The 23,554-nt window shown below is 47.9% G+C and overlaps 1 protein-coding gene across 1 annotated transcript in view; it reads right to left on the reverse strand.

Moving 5' to 3' along the window:
- Nucleotides 1-7,518: 7,518 nt before the first annotated feature.
- TET3 (tet methylcytosine dioxygenase 3) overlaps nucleotides 7,519-23,554 on the reverse strand; it is a 61,454-nt gene continuing 45,418 nt past the window's right edge. The window contains exons 4-9 of the mRNA XM_023732576.1: nucleotides 20,450-20,658; nucleotides 17,197-17,347; nucleotides 14,736-14,825; nucleotides 14,092-14,229; nucleotides 12,242-12,578; nucleotides 7,519-11,243 (exon numbers count right to left, since the gene is read on the reverse strand). Of these exons, the coding sequence (XP_023588344.1) occupies nucleotides 9,466-11,243; nucleotides 12,242-12,578; nucleotides 14,092-14,229; nucleotides 14,736-14,825; nucleotides 17,197-17,347; nucleotides 20,450-20,658 (2,703 nt within the window). The 3' untranslated portion in view covers nucleotides 7,519-9,465. The remainder of the gene's footprint in view (nucleotides 11,244-12,241; nucleotides 12,579-14,091; nucleotides 14,230-14,735; nucleotides 14,826-17,196; nucleotides 17,348-20,449; nucleotides 20,659-23,554) is intronic.

A 23,554-nucleotide genomic window follows, 5' to 3' on the forward strand; every position in this document is an offset into this window, starting at 1 on the left:
GAACTTGGGCAAGCACATTGGGCCTGATGTTGGGCTTCTCAGCAAAGGAGGAGGTGGGGCACCTGCCAAGATGTCTGGAAGTGGGAGTGAGTGGGGGTGGGGGGGTATGTGCTGGGCTGTAAGTGGAATGTATTTTCAGCTGAGCCACCACACCCTAGGGCATGAAGCGCTTCACTGCCTCCGACAGCATGCTCAGTGCCTGGTATTTGCAGAGTACAGTGGGAGTGTACATGAAGATGACTAACGGTTCGCCAAGGTTGCTAAGCTGACGACAGCAGCAGTAGAACTCATGATTAAGGTTTTGTGTAGCTGGGCAGGTTAAACCAATACTTTGACAAACTTAAGATTCAAAATAGGCAGGGAGGATGGGTTAAGCAGCCCTTTAAGATGGCTAAACGTTAAGTCCTGCGTGTAGCATTAAAAAAAAAAAAAAAAGAGGAATTGTAGAAAGGCTGGAGTTAGGGGATCTGACTGGGCAGTGATTCACATGAGTCCTGGACCTTTTCATGACCTAAAGCTTTGGACATGCCTAAAGTAATAATGACAGCTTCTATGACCTAACATGCCCTGAATGCCTGCTAAGGAAGCAGGCACTTTTACTTCGGAGGTATTTTTTGGAAGCCCTGGTGGTGCAGTGGTTAAGAGTTACGGCTGCTAACCAAAAGGTCACAGTACAAATCCATCAGCTGCTCCTTGGAAACCCTATGGGGCAGCTCTACCCTGTCCTAAGGGTTGCTAATGAGTCGGAATCACTCAATGGCAATGGGATGGATATTTCTTTCTGTTGTTGTTCCTTATATCAATTAATGTGGTGTCTTTAGACTGTTTTATAGACAAAGAGTCATTTGCATTGGGCAAATCTGCTGCAAAGGACCTCTTTAAAGTGTTAAAAAGCAAAGATGTCACTTTGAGGACTAAGGTGCTCCTGACCCAAGCCATGGTATTGTCAATCACCTCATAGGCATGAGAAAGCTGGACAACGAACAAGAAGGACCTAAGAAGAATTGATGCCTTTGAATTACGGTGTTGGCGAAGAATACTGAATATACCATGGACTGAATATAACAAGTCTGTCTTGGAAAAAATACTGCCAGAGTGCTGCTTGGAAGCTAGGATGGCTAGACTTCGTCTCATGTACTTTGAACATGTTATCAGGAGGGACCAGTCCCTGGAGAAGGACATCATGTTTGGTAAAGTAGAGGGTCAGTGAAAAAGAGGAAGACCCTCAACAAGATGAATTGACACAGCGGCTGCAACAATGGGCTGAAACGTGATGATTATGAGGATGTCGCTATGAGTTGGAACCAACTTGACAGCACCTAACAACAACAACAGACAAAGAAAATGACTTAAGGAGATGAAAGGTCTCATCTCAGGCTACACAATTGGGAAGTGAGGGAGCCATGTTCTTTCCACTGAGCCACATAGCCCTCAGGATGATTCAGCTGTGGACAAAGCTAATAAATCTTAGACTACACTTATAAAAAATGGCACGTCCAGATTGTCGGCCTCCTTGGTGTCTCTCTGCTTGGCTTGGATCAACCAGATCCCACCTGGAACAGGGTGTAAATTTCTAGGGGTCACAATACAAAGAACAATGCACTAGATGTGGACATGGGTGGGGCACGGGGGTGGGGTGGGGAATATTGGATCTGGAGCTATGTCAGGCAGGACAGTTCAAGGAATTAAGGATGTGGTCGTATGGATGAGGGGGATTATTGTGATGTTTCTCAGAAAGAAATTCAGTGGGTGGTACTTAAAATGGAGGCAGATTTAGATTAGTTCAGTGTTTAATTTCAACAAATTGGGATCTTAAAGAGATCAATAATACTATTAATAAAGATGTAGTTCTGTATTACTGATATTTAAAGATATATTAAGTGAAAAAATGTTACAACATATTATTGTATTATTCCATTAAAATATGTATACATATACACACACAGATCTGTTTTCACACTCTGAAAATGTCTGCGACCAGTATGTGGCTCTCTTATGGTGGGATTTCAGATCATTTAAAAAAGTTCTAATTTTTCTATATTTAAAATGTAATTTTTGTAGTAAGAGACGAAAGCATACTTATACATACTCAACAGTGAAATTGGAGCCGTGGTGGCGCAGTGGTTAAGAGCAGTTCTACTCTATCCTATAGGGTCACTATGAGTTGGAATCGACTCGCTGGCAACCGGTTTATGGGTTTAAAAATGAAATCAGTCTTTTGTAAAGTTGGAATCTCCTGTTCCTCTTCAGGCTTGAAGATGGGGCCAACACAACAGAGGCTAGGGAGAGAGACAGGACTAGGGCTCTTTCAATTCAAGGATGTTAAGTGGAAAGAAGTTACAAAATACTCTGTGGCATGAGGATCCCTGGATGGCCATGTTTGCCAAGGTGTTTCCAGAGGGTTCCTTTGCAAATGAAACAAAATGGAGATGGAAAGCTTCAAGCCTACCGTCTGGCACATCTGTTATGATGATGGAGTTTTCATTCAGATGCCCTCAGAGATGAGCTTTGCTGTCTAGAGTGACCTCGTGGGATGTTGGGAAGTTGCTGTCAACTGGATCCACTGGAAAGAGAACTCAAGTTTCTATCAACTGCTGGGTTGGTTGTCTCTCAGAGACATTGATCAACTTCAGTCAGACATTTCAAGCAGGAGGAAGGATGGAGGAGACAGTTTCCTCTTCCATTTCCCCTTCTCTTTTCCTTCCTCAATTGATAGCTCTCTATTCAAGATCAGCCACCACCAGAATTGGGAGTCTGAATTAAAAGAGCTAGCCTCCCCCCATGGAACCTTATAGGAAACTTCTTGTCCCCGAAGACAGCAGAACTGAGGGCCCCACTTCAGCCCCTCCCTATAGGACTTGGTGTTCAAGCCATCAGAGCCAACAAGGATTCAGCAAATCTGTGCAAACATAACATCAGAAGTGAGCAACTTCTACCGGGGGAGAAGAGTGTCTCGAAGTTTAGAGAATAGGAAGAGAGGACAAAAGTACAAAAGGGAAAGAAAACAAAAGGAGACATATAGATGATAAAGGCTCTTTGTTGTTAGCTGCTGTCAGGTTGATTCTGACACATGGTGACTCCGTGTCTACAGAGAAGAACTGCTCCATAAGGTTTTCAAGGCTGTGACTTTCTGGAAGCAGATCGCCAGGGCTGTCTTCCAAGGTGACTCTTCTAGGTGAGTTTGAACCACCAACCTTTAACTGTTTGCGCCACCCAGGGACTTCTGAGGTGTCTTTACTTTCCCCTTTATGCCCAGTTTTAACAGCTAACAGTCTTTGAACATTACTTTATCCAGGTGGTGGGAGGGGACAAGGACAGGTTCTATCATGGCTAACAGACCATGGGTTAACATTAGGCCTTCCTTTTTTGCATCTACAACATGCAGTGAGAGGGTGAGATTATTGGGCACCTTTAAATACCACAATCTGGTTCTGGTTCAAGGGGGGAAAAAAAAGACTCACACTGAATTTGAGTGCAAAAAATAAATATAAAATTTATTAAAACACCCACAATATTTTAAAGATACCAGGAGTAATACAGTTCACAAACCCAGTTGTTTGTGTAAATTATAATAAAATACAAATCAAAAAAGGATACATACTTGCAATTTCTAGGCACCCTAAATCAAATTTACCGAAACACTGGGGAGGGGGGAGGGTAAGGAGGGGTCGCTCAGGAGGCAAACCAATAAAGTGGGAGGAAAAAAAATATTAACAAAAAGGTAAAAATTATACAAAATAAAATTATCAGCATAAATTTACTGTACTAAGAATATCTACAGTTTAATAATACACATCCTATTGCCTTGAGACATTGCAAAAATCTACCATTCATCCATCAACCCCAGATAATCTTCATTTCAAGTAGCCACAGTTACAAAGTCAAGACGGAATATTCAAGTATGGTTGTTAAGTTCACCTCCATTGGAAGCCAAGTAACCAAACAGGAATCCAAAAAGATAAGAAATAAAACACATCAAAAAGCTATAGGCGTTCTAGATTAAGTCTAATGCATTAATATGCCACAATGCGACCTGCCCTTGTTTCTTTTTAATTGGACTACATGGAACAGAAATGACATCACTCCTGTTGTTCTCCCCCTTTTACCCCTCAAAAGAAAATAAACAAAAGGTATCGGAACCAAGAAAATCTGGATGTTTGAATGAGCCAATTAGTACTTTAATTCCCATGTGGATAGTGATAAGTTATCCCTGAATGACGGGTAGTCAAAATGAGAAAAGAGAGCAAACAAAACCACTACAAAAAGCATCCCTGATATCGGAATAGAAGCAAATGAGGAAGTCAGCCAAATCGCTCACTGATTCTTAGGCAAAAAGCAACGTTAGACCTTGGATTTCTGTGCTTCAGTCTCTGCTGGGGAGAAGCCTATTGCTTTGTTTTGTGGGCAGCTCTGAGGAGGGCAGGTGGGCAAGCCGGGAGGGCCGTGATGGGCCTCCACCCTCTGCTCCCTCTCACGTCTGAACACTCGATGCGCACGTAGGGTGGAATTTTAACATATGCTGGGGGCGTGCACATCACAAAGTGTTCATTTTGGTCCAGGGTATGTTGAAGTTGGCCATGTATTACTACAGATGTAACTGGTGAGTCAAACTAGGATTTGAGGGAATCATTTCAAATGACAGTAACAATGACTGAGAAAGCTCAACGAGATGGACATAGGAAATTCACATTTTATTCAAAAGCAAAACTTAACAAAATAAAGTCAACAATGCTCCTTTAGATGTTCTGCAATTTTAACCGCTGAACAATAAAAAATAAAATGACCCCAGATTCTTAAAGGTCAAGTACATCATCAAATGGACAACCTGCAGGTATCAGACCCCGCACGGAATCTACTTTACCAAAGTTGTCACAATGTCCTGTTTTTGAGGTATTTAAAAAAAAATTATTGTGACAGTGGATGACACAAAATGGAGCTTCCTGTTGAGTTTTTAAAACATCAACTCCTGTGGACCCAAGAAGAAATTTAGAATAGCACCAACTAAAAAGCAGCCCCCTGTGGCATCGGAGAGCAAACAAAGCTCCTTTCTTTAGTTTAAACAGGACACGTTACCAACAAGAAGCAGAAGCAATGCTGAGGCAAAGGATGGGAGGAGGAAAGAAACAACCCCCCTCTGCCCACCATGGTCTCAGCCTGTGCCAGTGAGGAAGGAGATCCATCTGGTCAACCTCGGGACTCCTTGGCACCTTGAGCTGCAGAGGAAAACATCTTCCTGGCTATGTGGATGCCTGCCATGTTAGAAGAGACAGGAGCCCCAACTCCCCCTTCCTCAAAAAGAACAAGCCCTTCACCCTTTCTTTCTCATTAGGCCTGAGACAACACGTTTGAAACCAAAGGACCTGCCAAGCCAGGTAGGTCCACTCCCATCGGCAGCCAGAGAGCTAGCTGCCCTCTCAACCTTCCTTTCTTTGTTTGGCCACCAAGGGAAAAACAATAGACAAAACAGAAAAACTGCTCAGAGCAGATATAGCACGGTAAACAAGAGGTCTAAGAAGACAGCACCAAAAAGAGCGGGGTTTAAAAAAAAAAAAAAGCCAAGAGAGACTGGAGCCCACCTTGTTTTTGGTTGGTTGTGGTTTCGTAATGTTGATAGCACCTCAGCAAGACAGGGTCAGGGACAGTCACATTAAAATACCATAGCACCATTTTATTTAGACTATTTCAATTCATAAAAATGCTTCCTAGTTCCATAAAACACACTTCAGTAACCAAAGGAAAGAGATACTGGTTGAGGCACATCAGGGATATCGTTTTCGTTTCCCACCAGCATTGCCTTGGTTTGAGATTATCGTGGTGGTTAAACGTCAAGAAGAAAATCTGACTGGATTTCTCTCAATGAATTTAGGCTACCATCTACTCATCTTCAACCATCCTTGCACATCTACTGCTGCTTGATGCGAAGCAATTCAGCTCTGGCACTTCTTTCCTTGCTTTAGCGCTTTAAAAACCCCTTGCTCTGCAAACTACTGTTTCCAAAAGAGGCTGGTGGAAGGGCCAAGAGGGGGCAGGGTATAATCTCTTTCCATGCACACCTCTGTCATCTCAGGGAGAAGGCGACGCAGTACCCATGAAGCCGGGGTGTGGGAAACTTAGGCCCTGCCAAAAATCAAAACAAGCCAACGACAAGAAACAGACCAAAAAAACCTCCCAAATCCATGAAACACCTTTAGTCAAGATTTCCGATGGTTAGGTAATGGTTTCTTGGGCTAGCACCAGTTATTTTGTGAGAACCTGCTGTGAAACGATTTTTATTTTAAAAATCTCTTAGCACAGAACTTTGCAGGTGCTTCCCTTGCACGCAAAGGGCAGGGGAAACGAAACAAAGGGCAAAGGAAGCACACGTTTGCAGCACACGTGGATGGCGCCCGCGGACAGGCGCACTGGGGGCTGGCTGTTAGACTCCATCCTCTTCCCTTGCTGTCATATTAATTACTCTTAAGACTGGGTCGTGCTATTAGGTTCTTCAGTTACAATGGCTTTATTTTTCTTCTCATGATAAAAATGTCTGTTAATCATCTTCAGGACTTAAAAAAATGAGAGTGCCAGTAAAAAATAAAAATTTGATTTTTTTTTTTCTCTTTAAGAAACCTTCAGCAGCAAGGGGGGACAAATAGCTGTGCATAGTTACTTTTTAAATATACGTCTAAAGCATGCTAATCTTAATGACTGAGATTTGAGGTAGGTTATACATGTAGTGTGTAAAAATCAGCATGGGCTTGAGCACGGCAACAGCACCACCTAACTCTCGTAACACCGTTCTGGGGGAATGGGGACGTCCAATGGAGACTGCCTCTTGACTCATCTCTTAGCAGCCTGTTTCCTAACCTAGAAATTTATGAACCAAAGGCTGTTTGGGCGGGGGGACAGAAGTCACATGCTTTTCGCTTCTGTTGGTTTCGCCTTTCATCTAATGGCTTTGCTACCAAAGGGTGATGAGGGGAAAAGTATATTTAACATACATCGGGAAGACTCACACGTGCCAAGGATCAGAATCACCTGGTTACACTCGGGACCTTCCAAACCAACAGCCAAACCTGGGGCTTCACGGGCCACACAGACGGTCACATTCTCAAAGTGTTTTGTAAAATATTGTATTTCTTGCTAAGATCATTTAAAATGAAGTTTTCAAGGCACCCCCGCATCTACCTAAGCATGAGTCGAATGAGACCTGCATAAAAGCACTGATGCGATAAGCAAAATAGCATTTGAAGGACCCAACTTTTCCTCAAAACTAGAAAATTAGCATGCTCATTAAAGACTCCGCTTCCTTTAGCTTGTCAAATGGAAGGTCAGAAGTTTTCCTATAAATCTGAGTTCTGAATAATTCTAAATCCTGATAAGCTCTTGGGTAATTATTTCAAAAGCAATAATATTTCATTTTTGTCCTGTAAAATAAAAGCAACTTTACAGAATATGGTAAAAGTGAAGGACAGACAAAGCACGTTAAATATTCGGCTACTATTTACAATTCTCCCACAATTACATGTTAAAACATACTTTTTTTTTTTTCTTTTTCAAGTTGCTGTTTAAATCTAGGCAAAAGTGCTTAAAAAAATCTTTCACTATTTACAGTTAAAACCAGACCACATAAATGCTCAGGACATTGTACAGCGATTTTCCGCCAGCACCTCAGGACCGGTTACAGTAAATGCCCAGCGGGTCGGCTCTCAGCTCTTACACAAGGCACCTGGGAGTGCAGAACTTGCCTTTAGCATTGTCATCTGATTGTTAAACTCATTTTACAAAGACCCACATCTGAATAAAACTGCTCAATAAATATGAGGTTTCTCTCAGGGCTCGCTTTTCACTCCGTGTGGCCACTCTCTCCTCATGCTGTGTCCTGATGGACAAACAAGGGTGAAGCCTCCTATCCACCATGCACGCCCATGTGGGGTGCTTGGTGGAATTTCTGCTAACACCACAGGAAAAACAAACACTCCCAGAAGTATGACTTGCTGCCGCTGAGTGTTGCTTCCACCTGTCAGGCCCAACCTCTCTCAACAATGTCACAAAAATTAAAGCACCACGGTCTCATTTCAATGAACTGAATGAATGCAGCAGAATCTTAGAAGGGGCATGTTAGAAGGGGGTGGAGAGAGGAGTAAGGGAAAAGAGATGATCAAATAGATAAATGGCACCAATTATGGAGGGAAATCCTAGCAACCTGCTGAAAACGTTTGACTCTTGCATTGTAAAACTGTTAAGTGTAACCCCCATGCCTCCAAATAATAGTGTGGAGGGGGTGGGCTCAGGTGTGATGCATGCACCATTGTCCAATGTGGAAATCCGGGAATAAGGATAAGATGTGTTAACTGCTGTTACACTGGTTTGCTGAGCTCCAGCAGGGTTCAACCTGCCCGAGAGTCAAGAAAAGTCCCAGCACAATATTACAGCACCAGGCACCGCACAGCGATGGACAGGCAGCAACGCTGGCTTTTCACAGCTTGGGTTCAACTTCTTGTTTTTAAAGATACAGTAGCCCTTTTTTCAGTATCAGCATAGACTTTTGGGGGCATTTTTCAAAACTGCCACTAAGACAAATTCCTTCAGCCCAGTATTAATTGGCTTGTCAACTTGGCAGAAAGGGCTCCTAAGAGCCTTCTCAATTCCAGCTCCATCGTGAGGTGCTGCCTAGTGAACCATGACATCTTGTGACTTGATCGGTAACAGAGTATTCAGTGTGGAGACTAGCAAGCTTGCAGCCTTCTGCTTCCAGCCTGGTTTCTGGGGAAATCTACGCCAGCATCTCAGGTGCCTGGCCTGGGGCGCATATGCCCCGACTCCAAGCCTACTTGAGAGGACAGAGGCTGTCGTGAGGGCTCCTTCCCAGAGGGAAGGCGTGTCTGTCGGGAGGGATGGACTGGGTGGTGGCTACAATCTGCACTTGGTTTGTGAGGGACAGATGGCTGAGAGAACCTCGTCAGCTCCCAAGAGGGCCAGGAGCACTGGGCCCTGCAGCCAGGGCAGGAATGAGCACCGCTGGCCTTTCCTGCTGATCCTTTACCATTACTATTGTTTCTTTAAAAAAATCCAATAAATACACATTTTAAATGGAATTTAAAACTACTCCTTTGTGAAAGGACACTATAAACTTTCTTTCCATTATGGTGATATACAAGGATAGAATTTTAAAAACAAAGAGAAAATAAAAGCCCCCTACCCCCAAACAAGGGGGAAAAAAAAACCCAACATGGAGATATAAATATTAAGATCACGGAAAATCACCCGACAGCCGTAGTTTCTTCTTCAAAGTGCTGGGGAGGTGGGAGAGGGCGGGTCAGTTTTGAGGTTTGGACCATAAATACATATATATGCATATCTATATATGTATACATAGATAAAAAGACTTCTGCACCCCCAACCCGCCCCCAGGTGTGAGGGCAAAAGCACCACAGAGGCAGCTCGGGCTGGGCCCGACGCTGAGGTACGCTGGCTCCCCGGCACCTAGATCCAGCGGCTGTAGGGCCCAGTGACCTTCGTGTAGGCATAGGAGGACACGGTGACTGCTGAGTCTGTGGGCATAGCCAGGGCCTGTCGGGTAGGGACAGCCCCCTTTTTCTCCTTATGCTGGGGCTCAGCGACCAGGGCACCTCCCCACTTGCGCTTCTTCCCGTACAGCTTGGCCTCCTGCTGACCCAGGCCCAGCCGGGCGGCCTCCTCCTGCCGCGCCCTTGCCCTCTCAGCCAGCTGCTTCATCTTGGCCTCCCAGAGGGCAAGCCCATGGTTGGGCTGGTTGAGGTTCTTGTGCTGGTAGAAGACCAGCGAGATGCGGGTAGGGTGGCAGCGGTTGGGCTTCTTGAGAGGGGTGGTGGCGTGCAGCTCCCGGCGGGCACACTCAATGAGGATGGAGCCATGCGCGGGGGCCACAGCCACGCCACCGATGTTCTCGTCTAGGAAGTTGTGTTCACTGTCTGACCACAGCTCCTCTTCCTCCTCCTCAGCACCACCCTTCTCCTCCTTCATAGGCCCCTTGCTGGGGGGCTCCTCAGCCGTCCCCTCCTCCAGGCTGAAGGGGTCCCACAGCTTCTCGTCACACTTCAAGGCCCCAAACAGCTTCTCACTGGGGCCCAGGGGCACGCCGAAGGACTGCCAGGCTTTGTCCAGCTGGCTTGTCCCTGGGGTTGGGATCCGTCCCTCCTCCGCTTTCATGGGGCTCCACAACTTCTCTTGGTACCCAGGACCGCCTTTCAGGGCAGAGTTGAAATCCCCTGCCCCTATCCCCCACGGCTTCTCAGTCAGGCCAGGCCTGGCCAGGGCTGAGGCACTGTTCCCAAACTTGCAAGGGCTCCACGGTTTGCCTCGCAGCCGTCCTCCGGACTGGGAAGCTAGCTGCTGACCCTCGCCAGAAAACAGCCCCCACTGGCCATCTGGGAAGTGGGATGGGGTCAGGCAGCCAGCCCCAAAAGAACTAAGCTTGTCGGAGACAATGGTGGGGCTCTCTCCAGGAGGGAACACACTCCAGCTGCCACCCATGCTGTTAGTCCTCTTGGGGGATATGCTTGGGCCTCCTGCGTACTGTCCCCATAGGTGATTGGGTCCCCCATTCTGAGATGCTTCGGGCAAAGGTATTTTGCCCATCTTGCCAGGGTCTCTGGGTACAGGTTCAGCCTGGGCCAGTGGGTCTACTGGTTCTTGCTTGATGGATCTGGTGTAGCAGTTGGAGCTCTGGGCAAACGGAGAGGGGTCCCTGGACACTGGGTGGATCTGGGGGACCTTGGGAAGCAGATACTCCTTGGGGCCTGGATAAGCAGGCTGCTGGTGGTGAGGAGTGGGGTGGTGGGTGTCCGTGGGAACAGCCTGGCCAGGCAGCTCGGCAAACTCAGCACCACCGTAGGCCGGGCTCAGGCTGTTGTGCAGAGCATGGAGGTCTGGCTTCTTCTCAAAACTGCCACTGCTGCCACTGTGCCCCCAGGTGCCAGGGCCCAGGAACTGAGAGGGGAAGACAGGGTTGCTGGATGGAAAGCCATAGTAGCCAAAAGATGGAAGAGCGTACTTGGAGTGGAACCCGTTGACAGAGGTCAGGCTGGGCTGTGCATAGTAGGAGTGGTAGGAGTACACGCTGTTCATGCTGTAAGGGTCGGAGGGCCGGCAGTTGCCCAGCACCGAGTAGCTCTCCACCACCGCGTTGCTGCTGTACTTGAAGGAGCTGAAGTGGCTCTGCGGCTCCACCTTGAGGGAAGGCTTCAGGCCTTGTTGGGACAATCCACCCTTCAGAGACAAGCCTAGGGGCAAGAGAGGCAAGATGAGAAGAAGCAGAGAGAACCACAGCCTAGAAAGGGCCTAGGCAGAAGATGGGGGTGGAGCCTACGTTCTTTCCCTAGGGTGGTTCCCTTTCCAGGACAGGCAGCACAGGTGAGACATGCTCAAGCAAGTCCTGGACTTGCCTGCCGGGAACTCTCAGCACAGGCCCTGCTGTCAGCCCCACCAGCTACCAAATGCCACCGAGTCAACTCCAACTCATGGCGACCCCAGTGTGTGTCAGACTAGAACTGCACCCCATAGGGTTTTCAACGGCTGATCTTTTGGAAGTAAATCGCCAGTCCTTTCTCCTGAGGCACCTCTGGGTGGACGCGAACCACCAACCTATCAGCTAGCAGCCAAGCGCATTAACTGTTTGCACCACCAAGGGACTCCCCCAGACCCAAAGAGCAGGTGAGAGGCAGGCCTGCGAGAAGTGGCTCATGCACAGTTCATGGCCCCTTCTGCCTTGCTCTCTGTCATCCCTACCCTAGTGTACCCTAGAGGCCCTTACCGAAGCACAACCTTTGACCCCACCACTGCACACTGCCACCTCCCCCACAAGCCTCCCCACAGATTTCAGGGAAAAATGAGAATAAATGCAGGTCGGCAGACACGCCACGCCCCAAAAACCTGATGCCAGGTGCCCTGGAGCAGCGCTGCTCACCTCAGCAACTCAGAGAGGGCGGAGAGAAGAAGCTAGCGGAGAACCTAATGCTGCTCCTCTACCAAGCTCAATTCCAGGAAGGTACAGAAGGTGTCCCAGTGCCTAGCAGGTGGTGGTGTCCTGGGGCTGCTGCTGACCGCTCTCTGACTGACAAAATTAAGCTATGGCATGGTCCAGATGGCTGGGCCGAGGCCCCAGGAGGCTATTGTCTGGAGTTCCTAGTGAGACGCTGTAATGGGGGGTGTGGGGAGCCATCTGGGGCCCTCACACCCACCATGCCCAGGCCACCCAGGCAGGTGCCCTCTCCCCACACACCTGAGTCAGTGGGAACACCGGCCAGCTCCAGGGCCTCCTGCTTTATCTTCTCGGGAGTGCTCAGCTTCTCTTTCTGGATCTTCTTCTTCTCAGCCGCTGCCTTCCTGGCTTCCAGCTGCCGCTGGCGACAGGACTTCGCAGGCTCAGGGAGGCGCCGGACCTCACGGGGGAAGGCGGTGAGCACCTGGATGGCCCCGCTGCCCACCTTGGCGTTCTGGTTCTCCTCGCTGCCGAACTCATCCGTGTTGGCCATCTTGTACAGGGGGAGCACGTGCAGCTGCTCGTCCTCGGGGATCTTCCCCACGCAGCGATTGTCTTCCTTGGTCAGAGTGCAGACCTGCCCCAAGCAGGGAGAGGGAGAGCACAGGGGTTGGGGGAGCTGTGCTGGGAGGGGGGCTGAGCACCCTGCAAACCTGACCTTCTCCTTCCCAGACAGTCCCAACTCCCTCCAGCCACCCAGCCCCCGTTTTCTCTATTGCTTCCTACAGTTTCCAAAAAGGCACCTTAATCTTGGTTCAGAAAGGAACAACAGATTACCAGCACTTACAGTCTGCTCTACAGCACAGGAAGATTACAGCCTAGAAATCCTGATGGGGCACTTCTGCTCTGTCCTATAGGGTTGCTATATGAGTCAGAATGAACCTGATAGCACACAATCACAGCAAGCTTTTTGGGAGCAAATCACCAGGTCTTTTCTCCCTTGGAGATGCTGGTGGGTTCAAACTGCTGACCTTTTGGTTAGCAGCCGAGCACTTAACCACTGCGCCACCAGGGCCCCTGTAAGATACCCAACAAATGTAAAAAAAAGTTACAGCCATCCAGATTAAAAAAAATAAGCAAAGGACATAAATAAGGATATTCACAAAGGTGACACAGAAAAAGCCAAGAAGATTAGAAAAAGATGTTCAACCTCTCTAGTAATAAACTCAAAGTGAAACAAGATCACATATCTGCTGCTCAGGACGGCCAAGATTAAAAAGATTCTCAAAAAAATACATTAACTGAAAAAAAGCAACTGGTAGAAAAATACGTCAGTATATGAAACCAGTTATGTAAATTTTAAAAAATAAACAAGACAACTTTAAAAAAAAAAAAAAAAAAAGACCAAAACCCAGTGTTGCCAAGTAGGTAAGAAGATGGGCCCTCTCAAGGCTCCCTGTGATCTGGTCCCTGCCCGTCTCTCTAATCTCATTACCCTTCTTCTTTTGTGCACACTCTGTTCCTGCTATACTGGCTTCCTCGTCGTTTCCTGAACATACCCAGCCTGCTTCCACCACCAAGCTTTGCCTGTGCTGGTCCTTCTGCTCCGAGCATTCTGGCCCAGACACTCACAGGGCTTTCTCTCACCTTGTTCAGGTCTCAGCTCAGAGAGGCCTCCTGACCACTGCATCTAAAACAGCACCGCCTAGCACTCTATCTCTTCTCCTGCTTCATCTTTTCCTTAGAGCCTTGATCACTATGGACATTATATCCCATGCCTAGGCAGGGACTCTGTCCACTTTACTCCAACAAGCACTTGATGAATGAATGAATCTAGAGGTCATTTGGATTTAATCCAATTGTCCAAGAAACCTGGAACCATGCTTTAGACAACTGGGAAACTCCAGGTGCCCAATGAGCTACAGGTGGGTTAATAATCCACCTAACACACACACGAAGTCCAGCCTTGTCCATTCCTTCTGGGGAGGGTTTCCTCGATGAGAAGCAGGCAGTCTGACAGGACACCTCCAAGAGTTCTCGAATCCCATCTCCACATGCTTTCCTACTGAGCCCAGCCTTTCTGCAGAGACCACAGTCAGGTGCCTCCCAGGACTGTCCCCAGTGGCTGTGACAGGACACAGCTTCCTTACCACGGTACACCCGTTGTAGAGGTTATGCTGGTCCTTGTGGGCGTGGGCACAGAAGTCCATGCAGGCCGTGACCCCTGCGAAGGGCCGCCCTTCCTTCAGCCCCAGGCGGCAGTCAATTGCTATTTCCTCATTGGTCACCTGTGTAGAAGGCCAAGGAGGCCTGAGTGAGTGGCCCCATGTCTGCGCCTGGGGAGGCCAGGCCTTGGCGAGAGGGAGGGAGGCTAAGGGTCACAGCCGCCTGGCATGTGGGCTGTGGGGTGAGGTTTTCTTCTCCAAAAAAGTTAGCTTTCAGGTCCCTTTAGGAATGCCTCCCTTCTGGGTTATCTCGACATCCCCATGCAATGCAGAGGTGTCTGGGGAGAGAAACAAGAGCCTCACCCATGAAAACCAGAACCAGAAGAGGACTGCTAGGGAGTGTGGGGTGAAGACCTGGGTTAGGGGAGAGATGGTTCGGGATAAAGTTAGCTTAGTGTAAAAAAGGGATCTTCTCAAAGAGCTACGGTACCGCTCTCTATTTCCAGGCTGGGCACTTCCAGTAAGAAACACAAAGGAGCCCACTTCCCCATTTCCTGACCTCAGGGGGCCTGGGCAGAGACAGGGATGACCTAAGGGCAGAGAAAAGAGAAAGGTCCAGGACCCAGTACCTGGTTCTGATAGGCCTGGGGAGCCAGCCGCTTGTACAGGGGAGCGACTTCCGTGGCCAGGTCCTGGAAACTCTTCCGGAGCACTTCTTCCTGCGGAAAGAAGAGCAGTCACACACGGCCAGAAGGCCCACCTGGCAGTCTGTGCACGCTGGAAATTAACCATCACTCCAGAATTGCTGTGGGGTTGCCACTGAAATGTGGGAAGCAAGGTGTCATTGGGTGTTTTCACAGTGTTCCCTCTGGGAGGGTATGGTGCCACATCCATTTTAAAGTTGGGGACACTGAAGCTTGCCAGGAAAAGCCACTGCTTGAAGGGCCAGTGGTGTCCTTGGGTAGCAGAGATGGTTAACTTGCTTGGCTGCTAACCGAAAAGTTGGAAGTTCGAGTCTACCCAGAGGTGCCTTGGGAAAAAGGCCTGGTGATCTCCATTCTCATGGAGCACAGTTCTACTCTGTCACACATGGGGTTGCCATGAGTCAGAGTCAATGGGAATTGGTTTACTTTTTTTTTTAGAAGGTCCAGTTATCCTGACTGCTAAGCTACTGCTATTGGGTTCTAGATCAGTTCAGCTCAGGACATACAAAACAGGTCTTGCTTTCAAGTGCTGAACACCCTAGCAACAAGTATGGATCCTTCTTCCCATGCTGCAGACAGGAAACAGACAGAGGGAGGTGGACAGGGTCTGTGCTAGGAGTTCCACATCCAGCCAGGCCCAGAGCCTGCCCTAAGCTAGACATGCAGGCTGACTACAAAGGTGTATCCTCTAGAGCTGCCCTGTCTAATGCCTTAGTCACTAACCATATGTAGTTACTAAAATATAAATTACCAATTTTAATTAAAATTAACTTAAAATATTCAGTTCCTCAGTTGCACTAGCCACATTCTGAATGCTCAATGGCCACTATATTGGATGGTGCAGAAAGCATTTCTGTCCTCACAGAAAGTCCTAGCGGACAAAGCGGCAGACCCCCGTTACACTGGGCAGAGGTCTCCAGGCGTTCACAGCCTCTCTCTGCAGCCCTCCAGGGGTAGCAAGTATGGCTTGCAGGGGCTCCTAGCAGGCCGTGAGCACAGGCATGAAAAGTTTACTGACAGGAAAGCAGGAGGAAGAGGGGAGAGAAGAAGAACAAGTTCACAGAACTGAAAATGGAAGGGCGAGACCAATGGCTCAGCCTCCCGTCCAGTGAGGCATCCAGGGCTGCCCAGCCACCCCCACCGCATCAGCCCAAACCACGAGGGCCACGGCCACTTCCCGGCTGCTGTCCAGAAGCTGCCCCCAGCACAGCACGGTGGGAGGCACGTGAGCTTTGGGGAAACAAGGACCTGGTTTAAATTCTGGCGTCACCATTTCTAGCAACATGGCCTTCGGCAGGCTGCTGACCTCAGGTGTAAAATGAGTCACAGCGCCTTGATCTGGAGGTGTCGTGAAACTAACCAATAGGCCTGTGAGATGGTCAGCATTGTACTTAGCACACAATAAAGGTGGGGGATGCTTCTTGTACTAGGTGGGGCTTGGAGAGATTTGGAAGGTTTAGATTAGGATCAAGATGCTGCCTGGATTCTGGCAAAGAGACTCAGGACCCCACCCTCTCAGGCCTAAGGCAGGCGGGAGGGAGGCTGCCAGGGAGAACGGACCGAGAGCCCAGATATGCATGCCCCTTCTCTGCGTCTGGAAGTCTGAGAGGATGGCACCTCTCAGGATGCCCTTCACAACACGGGCAACAGAGGGGGAACGGCCCAGGGGGCACAGGCCTGAGCTCGTGCTCCTCGCCCGCAGCCTGAGCGCAGCCACACTGGACACCCCGCGGCTCAGGAGTCCTGCTGTCCTGAGGGTGGGGAGGGAGCCCCGTGGGCAGAGGAGGCCTGGCCTCTAGATAAGGAGACTGCGGAGGGAAGGCCACATTGTGTGGTGCCGGCCCAGTGTCCAAGGACCATGCCAGGACTTAGGCAACAGGGACAGTGAGGGCCAGGACAGCCAGAGAACTGCACAGAGATGCCCAGACGCCTGCAGCCAGAGAGATGAGGGATGCCTCAGGAAGTCCAGAGGGCAGCTCAAGGACTGGAGGCCCCTTCTCCTGCTACATTCTTCCACCCAAAAAGGTATGTCGGGAAGAATGAGAAATGACTCTTTCAGAGGGTCAAATTCGGATGAGGAACCTGAATATTCACCTTAAATATTTAGAATATTTATCTTAAATAGACTGTTCTAAACTAGAAGAGTCTTGTTGCCTGTTGGTAAGTCCAAGTTTCCATTCATCAACCCCACCCATATACCCACCCCATCCATCTTGTTTTGTAGCAAGATAAGGTCAGTTCAACAAAAAATAAAAATAAAGTGAGTTACATCTTCTGAACACCTGAGCCACAGTGTGCTAGTCCTACCTCCCACCTTGAGTGTTAGAGACCCCGGTGGAAAGGGTATGCGGGAGGGTTCTTTTGCTCCCTGTGGAGCTCTGCTCACCTCTTTGGGATTGTCCCCTGCGAGGCGGAACTTGCGTGGCGTCTTGCTCCGTGCATATTTGCAGCCGTTGAAGTACATGCTCCAGGAGCAGCCGAAGGAGAAGGAGGCACCACAGGTATTGGGGTCTTTGCCTTGGCAAGCACAGGTGCGGCTGCAACGGACAGCACAGGTGAGGTGTACAGGTGCAATATCCCTTTGTTCTGGGACTCTTTTCCTTCCTCCAGGGGAGGCCCTGCTGAGACCTACTGCCCACCAGCCTCCCAGTAACTGGGACATCTTTTCTGACTCCCAACTCCTTTCTCGAGTTTCTCTGGGTACAAAACCCGCTCTAAGCAGCCTGTTCTGCCCATACCCTTGAGCCTGAAGGTCTAATTCAGAGTCTATTGCTGGAAGAAGCACATCGGTTGTTTGAAATAGGCAGGAAGAATCTACTTCTAAAAACCCAATAAGGTTTATGCTTTGCCTTAGCTCTAATATCTTCTAGATACAACACAGAGCACACAAACAGGGAAATAATATGAGCCAAAGGTTTGAACACACTTATCTCCTATTGCCCTAGATGCTGACAGGCCTTTTTTTTTTTCCCCTAAATCTTATTTATTTTGTTGTTGTTGTTGAGAATATACACAGCAAAACATATACCCATTCAACAGTTTTTACATGCACAATTTAGTGACACTGATTACATTCGAGTTGTGCAACCATTCTCACCCTCCTTTTCTGAGTTGTTCCTCCCTCATTAATACAAACTCACTACCCCCTAATCTTTTGAGTTGTTGTCGTCTATTTGATCTCATATAGATAGTTCTTAAAAGAGTATAATGCTCAAGGCAGACATTTTTTTTACTAGTTAAGCTAAACTATTATTTGGTTTTAAGATAACTTCAGGGGATATTTTTGGTTCAAGGTTTAAAGATAATCTCAGGGCAATAGTTTCAGGGGTTCATCCACCCTCCATGGCTCCAGAAAATCTGAGGTCCATGAGAATTTGAAGTTCTGTTCTGCATTTCCCCCCTTTTAATCAGGAGTCTTCTACAGAATCTTTAATCAAAATGTTCAGTAACGGCAGCCAGGCACCATCTAGTTTTTCTAGTCTCATGGCAAAAGAAGCAGTTGTTCATGGAGGCAATTAGCCACACATTCCATAGCCTCCTCCTATTCCTGACTCTCCTTCCTCTATTGCTCCAGGTGAATAGAGATCAACTGTTGTGCCATGGATGGCCACCTGCAAGCTTTTAAGACCCCAGGCACTATGCAACAAACTAGGAGGCAGAACATAAGCACTAAACACATGATTACGTCCCATGAAACCATGACCCTAAACCTCCAAACCAAGGAACCAAACCTCCAAACCAAGGAATCAAATCCCATGAGGTGTTTGGTTGTACATAAGCAGCCTCAACAACCTTTTTTTTTGGTCATTGTTGTAAATATATCTATCACACAACTTTTGCCGACTCAACTTTTCACAGATGTACAACTTTTTGACAGCAATTGCAAAAACTGGCTGAGCAACCCTACCCTGAATCAATGTGATTTTTCCATCACTGTTAACCCACTTTTTCCCCCTTCCTCCCACCCCTGGTGAAAAAACCCAAAACCAAACCCACTGCGATTAAGTCGATTTTGACTCATAGCGATCCTACAGGACACAGCAGAACTGTTCCATAGGGTTTCCAGGGCTGCAATCTTTACGGAAGCAGACTGCCACATCTTTCTCCCATAGAGCAGCTAGTGGGTTTGAACTGCTGACCTTCTGGTTAGCAGTCGAGTGCTTAACCACTGTGCCACCAGTGCTCCTCCAACCCTGATAATCACTAATAAACTTTGGGCTCTTTGCCTTTTCTTGTCTTTTTATATAAGTGAGGTTATACAATATTTGTCCTTTTGTGATTGACTTATTTCGCTCAGCATAATGTCTTCCAGCTCTATCCGTACAGTAGCATGTATCAAGACTTCGTTTCTCCTACTGACTGAGTAGTATTCCGTTGCATGTATGTACCACATTTTGTTTATCCATTCATATGCTGAGGGGCATTTAGGTTGTTTCTAGCTTTTGGCTATTATGACAGCTGCAATGAACACTGGTGTACAAGTCTCAGTTTGAGTCTCTGCACTGACAGGCCTTTAAACAAATGAACAGTGAAATTAAAATTCAATGCTTAATAAAAATTTGGAAACAATCCAAATGCCCCTCAACTGACGAGTGGATAAACAAACTGTGGTACATCCACACATGGGAAATTACTTAGCAATAAAAGGAATGAGCTACTGATACACGCATCAACGTAGATGAACCTCAAATAGGTTATGCTCAGTGAAAAAGGCCAGGCTCAAAAGGCCACACCACTGCATGATTCCATTTATATGACAGTCTTGCAAAGGCAAACCTACAGGGACAGGAAACAGATCGGTAGTTGCCAGAAGCTGGGGAAGGGGGAAGGGCTTGACTATAAAGGGGCAGGGGGGAATTTTGGTGGTTGACGGAGCTGTTCCATATCTTGATTGTGGTGGTGGGTTGTGGGCCTGAAAACATCTGTCAAAAATCTCAGAACTGTATACCTAAAAGTGAATTTTACTACAAGTAAATTATATCTTAAAAAAAAGGAGGGGGAAAAAGAAACACAATAAGGCTACAGCTGAATATTACACAGCCATAAAGAGAAACGAAGTCCTGATATACGCTATGACATGGGTGAACCTTGACAACATTATGTGAAGTCAGTCAGTCACAAAAGAACAAATATGATCTCACTCATATGAAATATCTAGGATAGGGAAATGTATAGAGACCAAAGTTTATAAGTGGTCACCAGGGGTGGGAGGGAGCGGGATAAGGGAAGCCATTGTGATGGTGGCACAACATGATTAATATAATTGATCTGACTAAATTGAACATGTGAAAAGCATTAAATCGGCAAATGCTGTGTTATATACATTTTTATAACAATAAAAAAAAGGTAGGCTTTATAAATATGGATACAGTTATGGGACATTTATACTTTTTCACACTTATTAACACCATCAGAGCTCAGATTGACCTGGGGCGTAACAGCGAAGCTGAGCCAAGTTAACGGACTCTCGCAAGCCAGGACCACCCCAGGGCAAGCCTTCTTTCAACCACAGACCTGACTCTGCAGGGCAGACAGGGTCCTGGGGAGGGTGAGTGCTTCCCCCAGGGTTACAGAGCAGGCTGATCCTGGGTCCCCTGACCTCCTGCCCCACTCCTGCCTGCTGCACCTCCGCCACATACTCATCGTTGAGGCCGCATCTCCGGCTGGTGGGGTTTCCATACTTCCGGAGGGTGTCGGTGAGCTCTTGGTAGAGGGTGTCGCCCAGGCTACGGGGAATGCCCTCCCAGGCCAGGATGAGGATGACAATGACGGCGTTCTGGCAGTGGTGGCCTGCCCGGTGCCGCACCAGGCAGAGCAGCTTCTCCTCCAGCGTGTGCCTACGGATCACCTGCAGGGACACGGGCACGTGGCCCCATTAATGGAGGAGCCAGCCCTATGCCTCCACGAAGCACCACACACCCTTCCCTTCTGGTGATCAGACCTGGGGTGCAGGTCTTTAGAGCAGTGTCCCGGGAAACGTCAACCCTGGCGATGGCTGCCACACATGCTGGGAGACCATTATAATTAGGGAATGAAAAACAGATTATTTTTTAAAAAGCAAAGTAAAAAGCAATTATTATAAAATCTAAGTTATGGATGACTTACATAAGCTTGACCAAAACCAAACCAAACCTGTTGCTGTTAATTTCAACTCATAGCGACTCTACAGGACAGAGTAGAACTGTCCCATAGGGTTTCCAAGAAGCAGCTGGTGGATTTGAACTGCTGACCTTTTGGTTAGCAGCCTAAGCTCTTACTCACTGTGCCACCAGGGCTCCTATGTAGGCTTAGGAGTACAATAACATAGATAACATTGTAAGCCAAAACATATTCAGAGATTTTTAAGTTGTCCTAAAACATGTGCAGAGAAACTGCTGCCTATCTGTGCGTATTTTTAGTTAAAAAGCAAGGGCCTTGGGCACTTCCCTGCTCAGCTCCTCAGGCTCCTGCCACTGCCTCACCAAGGTTCTCCCCTTACTCATTCGCTCATTCCCGAGACAACATCCTGGCTCACAGGTCAGGGAAGAGGGTCCCAGGAGCTGAGGAGTGAGGTGTCTGAATCTCTCCCAAAGAACAGATAAGGTCTGGGGGGCCTGTGAGGAGGGGGAGGTGAAGGAGGAAAGGTGGGCAGGGTAGACTGGGAAGGGCTTTGAGTGGCACGTTAAGGACCAAGCACTCAATTCTGCAGGCGGGGTTCCATGAAGGATTCTAAGCAGGGGGCTTACAGGAATAGTGTCATGCTTTAGAATAGTGTGTGACAGGGAGACAAGCTGGGAGACCATCGACACAGCATAGGTAGGGTCCTAAACTATGGCAGTGGTGAACAAAATAGGAAAAGGAATGGATTCCAGAGACATTTAGGCTCCAAAAAGTGATGTTGGGACCACCTGACCATAGGAGGCTGATGGGCAGAGAGAAGTCTTAAATGATTTCCATGGTTTAAGGCCCTGGAAACTGGGTGGGGGGGCAGGTGTTGTTTAGGGACAAGTTAATTGGGAACCTGTTAAGACTGGATACTTTGGAATATCTGAGTGAACGTTTCTAACAGGCCCAACTAAAGAAATGGTGGAGGTCAGGAGAAGCCTGGGCTGGAGACAAGTGTGGTCGTGAGTTCAGTCAATGCAGGGAGCTGTCTACAGGGGCAGCCAGGCAGGCAGGATAAGTAAGTGGGCCGGACATGAGACTAGGGAGTGGTATGGACCACTGCAAACTGAAAAGCATTTGCCTCATCAAAAGTGGGAAAGCCAGGCCTTCTCTCTGCTCACCACCACCTGGTGGGAAGTCTAGCCTACTGCAGCTAACTTTTCCAATTTTGCCATGGAAAAATGGAAATCGAGATTTTTATATGAAATCTCCCTTTTTAAAAATGTTTGAACGCCAAATTCAAATTTTTAAAGGACACTTTGCATGCTAAAGAAAACACACCTCTGGTCATGAGTTCCTGCTCCAGGCTTTAGCATTGAAGCATCCACTACATCATTATTTGTTAAATTGTGTTCTGGGCATCAGTAGCAATGAACACGACATAAAATTTCCACACCGTGTAAGGACTCCCTGTGTGGCTGTATGGCTTCCCCACAGGACTCTGTGCAGACAGAGTGCACGCCCCTTTCACTGCTTATCCCCGAGCCGGGCATGTCATGAGTGTCAACACATATCTACAGAAACTGATGCCACAGTGGTCCATGTGACTAGGGCTGTTTCTCGAAGCACCACTGTCAGCTTCCACTCAGAGCCTGGGGCAGCTCACCGGCTAATCGCACTCCTGGGATGTGTGTCCATGCACAGACCTGAGCTGTCAAAGCTGCAATTTATGCCGTGTCCTTTTGGTCTCCCGAGTGCAAACACAAATGTGACTAGCCAGTTCTCTGGGGCCATATCCTCACAGGCCTATATGGGTACACTCAAAAACTACGAGAAAACAACAGAGTGGCGCTTCCTACCCACACTCTTATGAAGGAACCCAGCGGGATGAAATGCACAAAAGTGCTTAAGACAAAGGCCAATGAAAGGCATGCACCCACACACACCTGAGCCCAGAAACAGGCGGTTCATATTCTGCCACAGAGTTTCACAGAATCATAAACATTTCACAGAATCGCACAGAATTATAACCATCTCACCAGTTTCGCGGCAGGAATTCTCTGAGCACTGAACCAATAGCAGCACTACGCACAACAAAAACCAGAATCTGCCCTCCCATAATTTCCACCCGTGGGGATTAGTTCCAACTCCTGGGGTTTCCCACATAGTCCTCTCCACCAAACCCCCAATGGGCCTTCAAATATCTGCCTCTCCAGAAAAGATTAGTCCAAAGGACTAACTGTCCACAGCTACCAAGGCCTCCACCGGACTGAGTCCAGTACAGCTAGATGGTGCCCGGCTACCACCATTGACTGCTCTGACCAGGATCAAAACAGAGGGTTCTGGACAGAGCTGGAGAAGGATGTAGAGCATAATTCTAACTCACAAAAAAAAGACCAAATTTACTGGCCTAAAGGAGACTGGAGAAACCCCGAGAGTATGACCCCCAAACACTGTTTTAGCTCAGTGGTGAAGTTACCTCCGAGGTTCACGGTTCAGCCTGGGGATGGACAGCCCCGTAAAACCAAATGAGACTAACGAGGTACAGGAGTACAGTGACAAGGGCCAGAAAGCAGAAGGGGACAAGGAAGCTGATGATAGGGAACCCAAGGTTGAGTAAGGATATTGCTGATGTGTTGTGAGACTGTTAACCATTGTCA

Source organism: Trichechus manatus, unplaced genomic scaffold (assembly GCF_000243295.1).
Source record: "Trichechus manatus latirostris isolate Lorelei unplaced genomic scaffold, TriManLat1.0 scaffold00004, whole genome shotgun sequence".
In the NCBI taxonomy this organism is placed as follows: domain Eukaryota; kingdom Metazoa; phylum Chordata; class Mammalia; order Sirenia; family Trichechidae; genus Trichechus; species Trichechus manatus.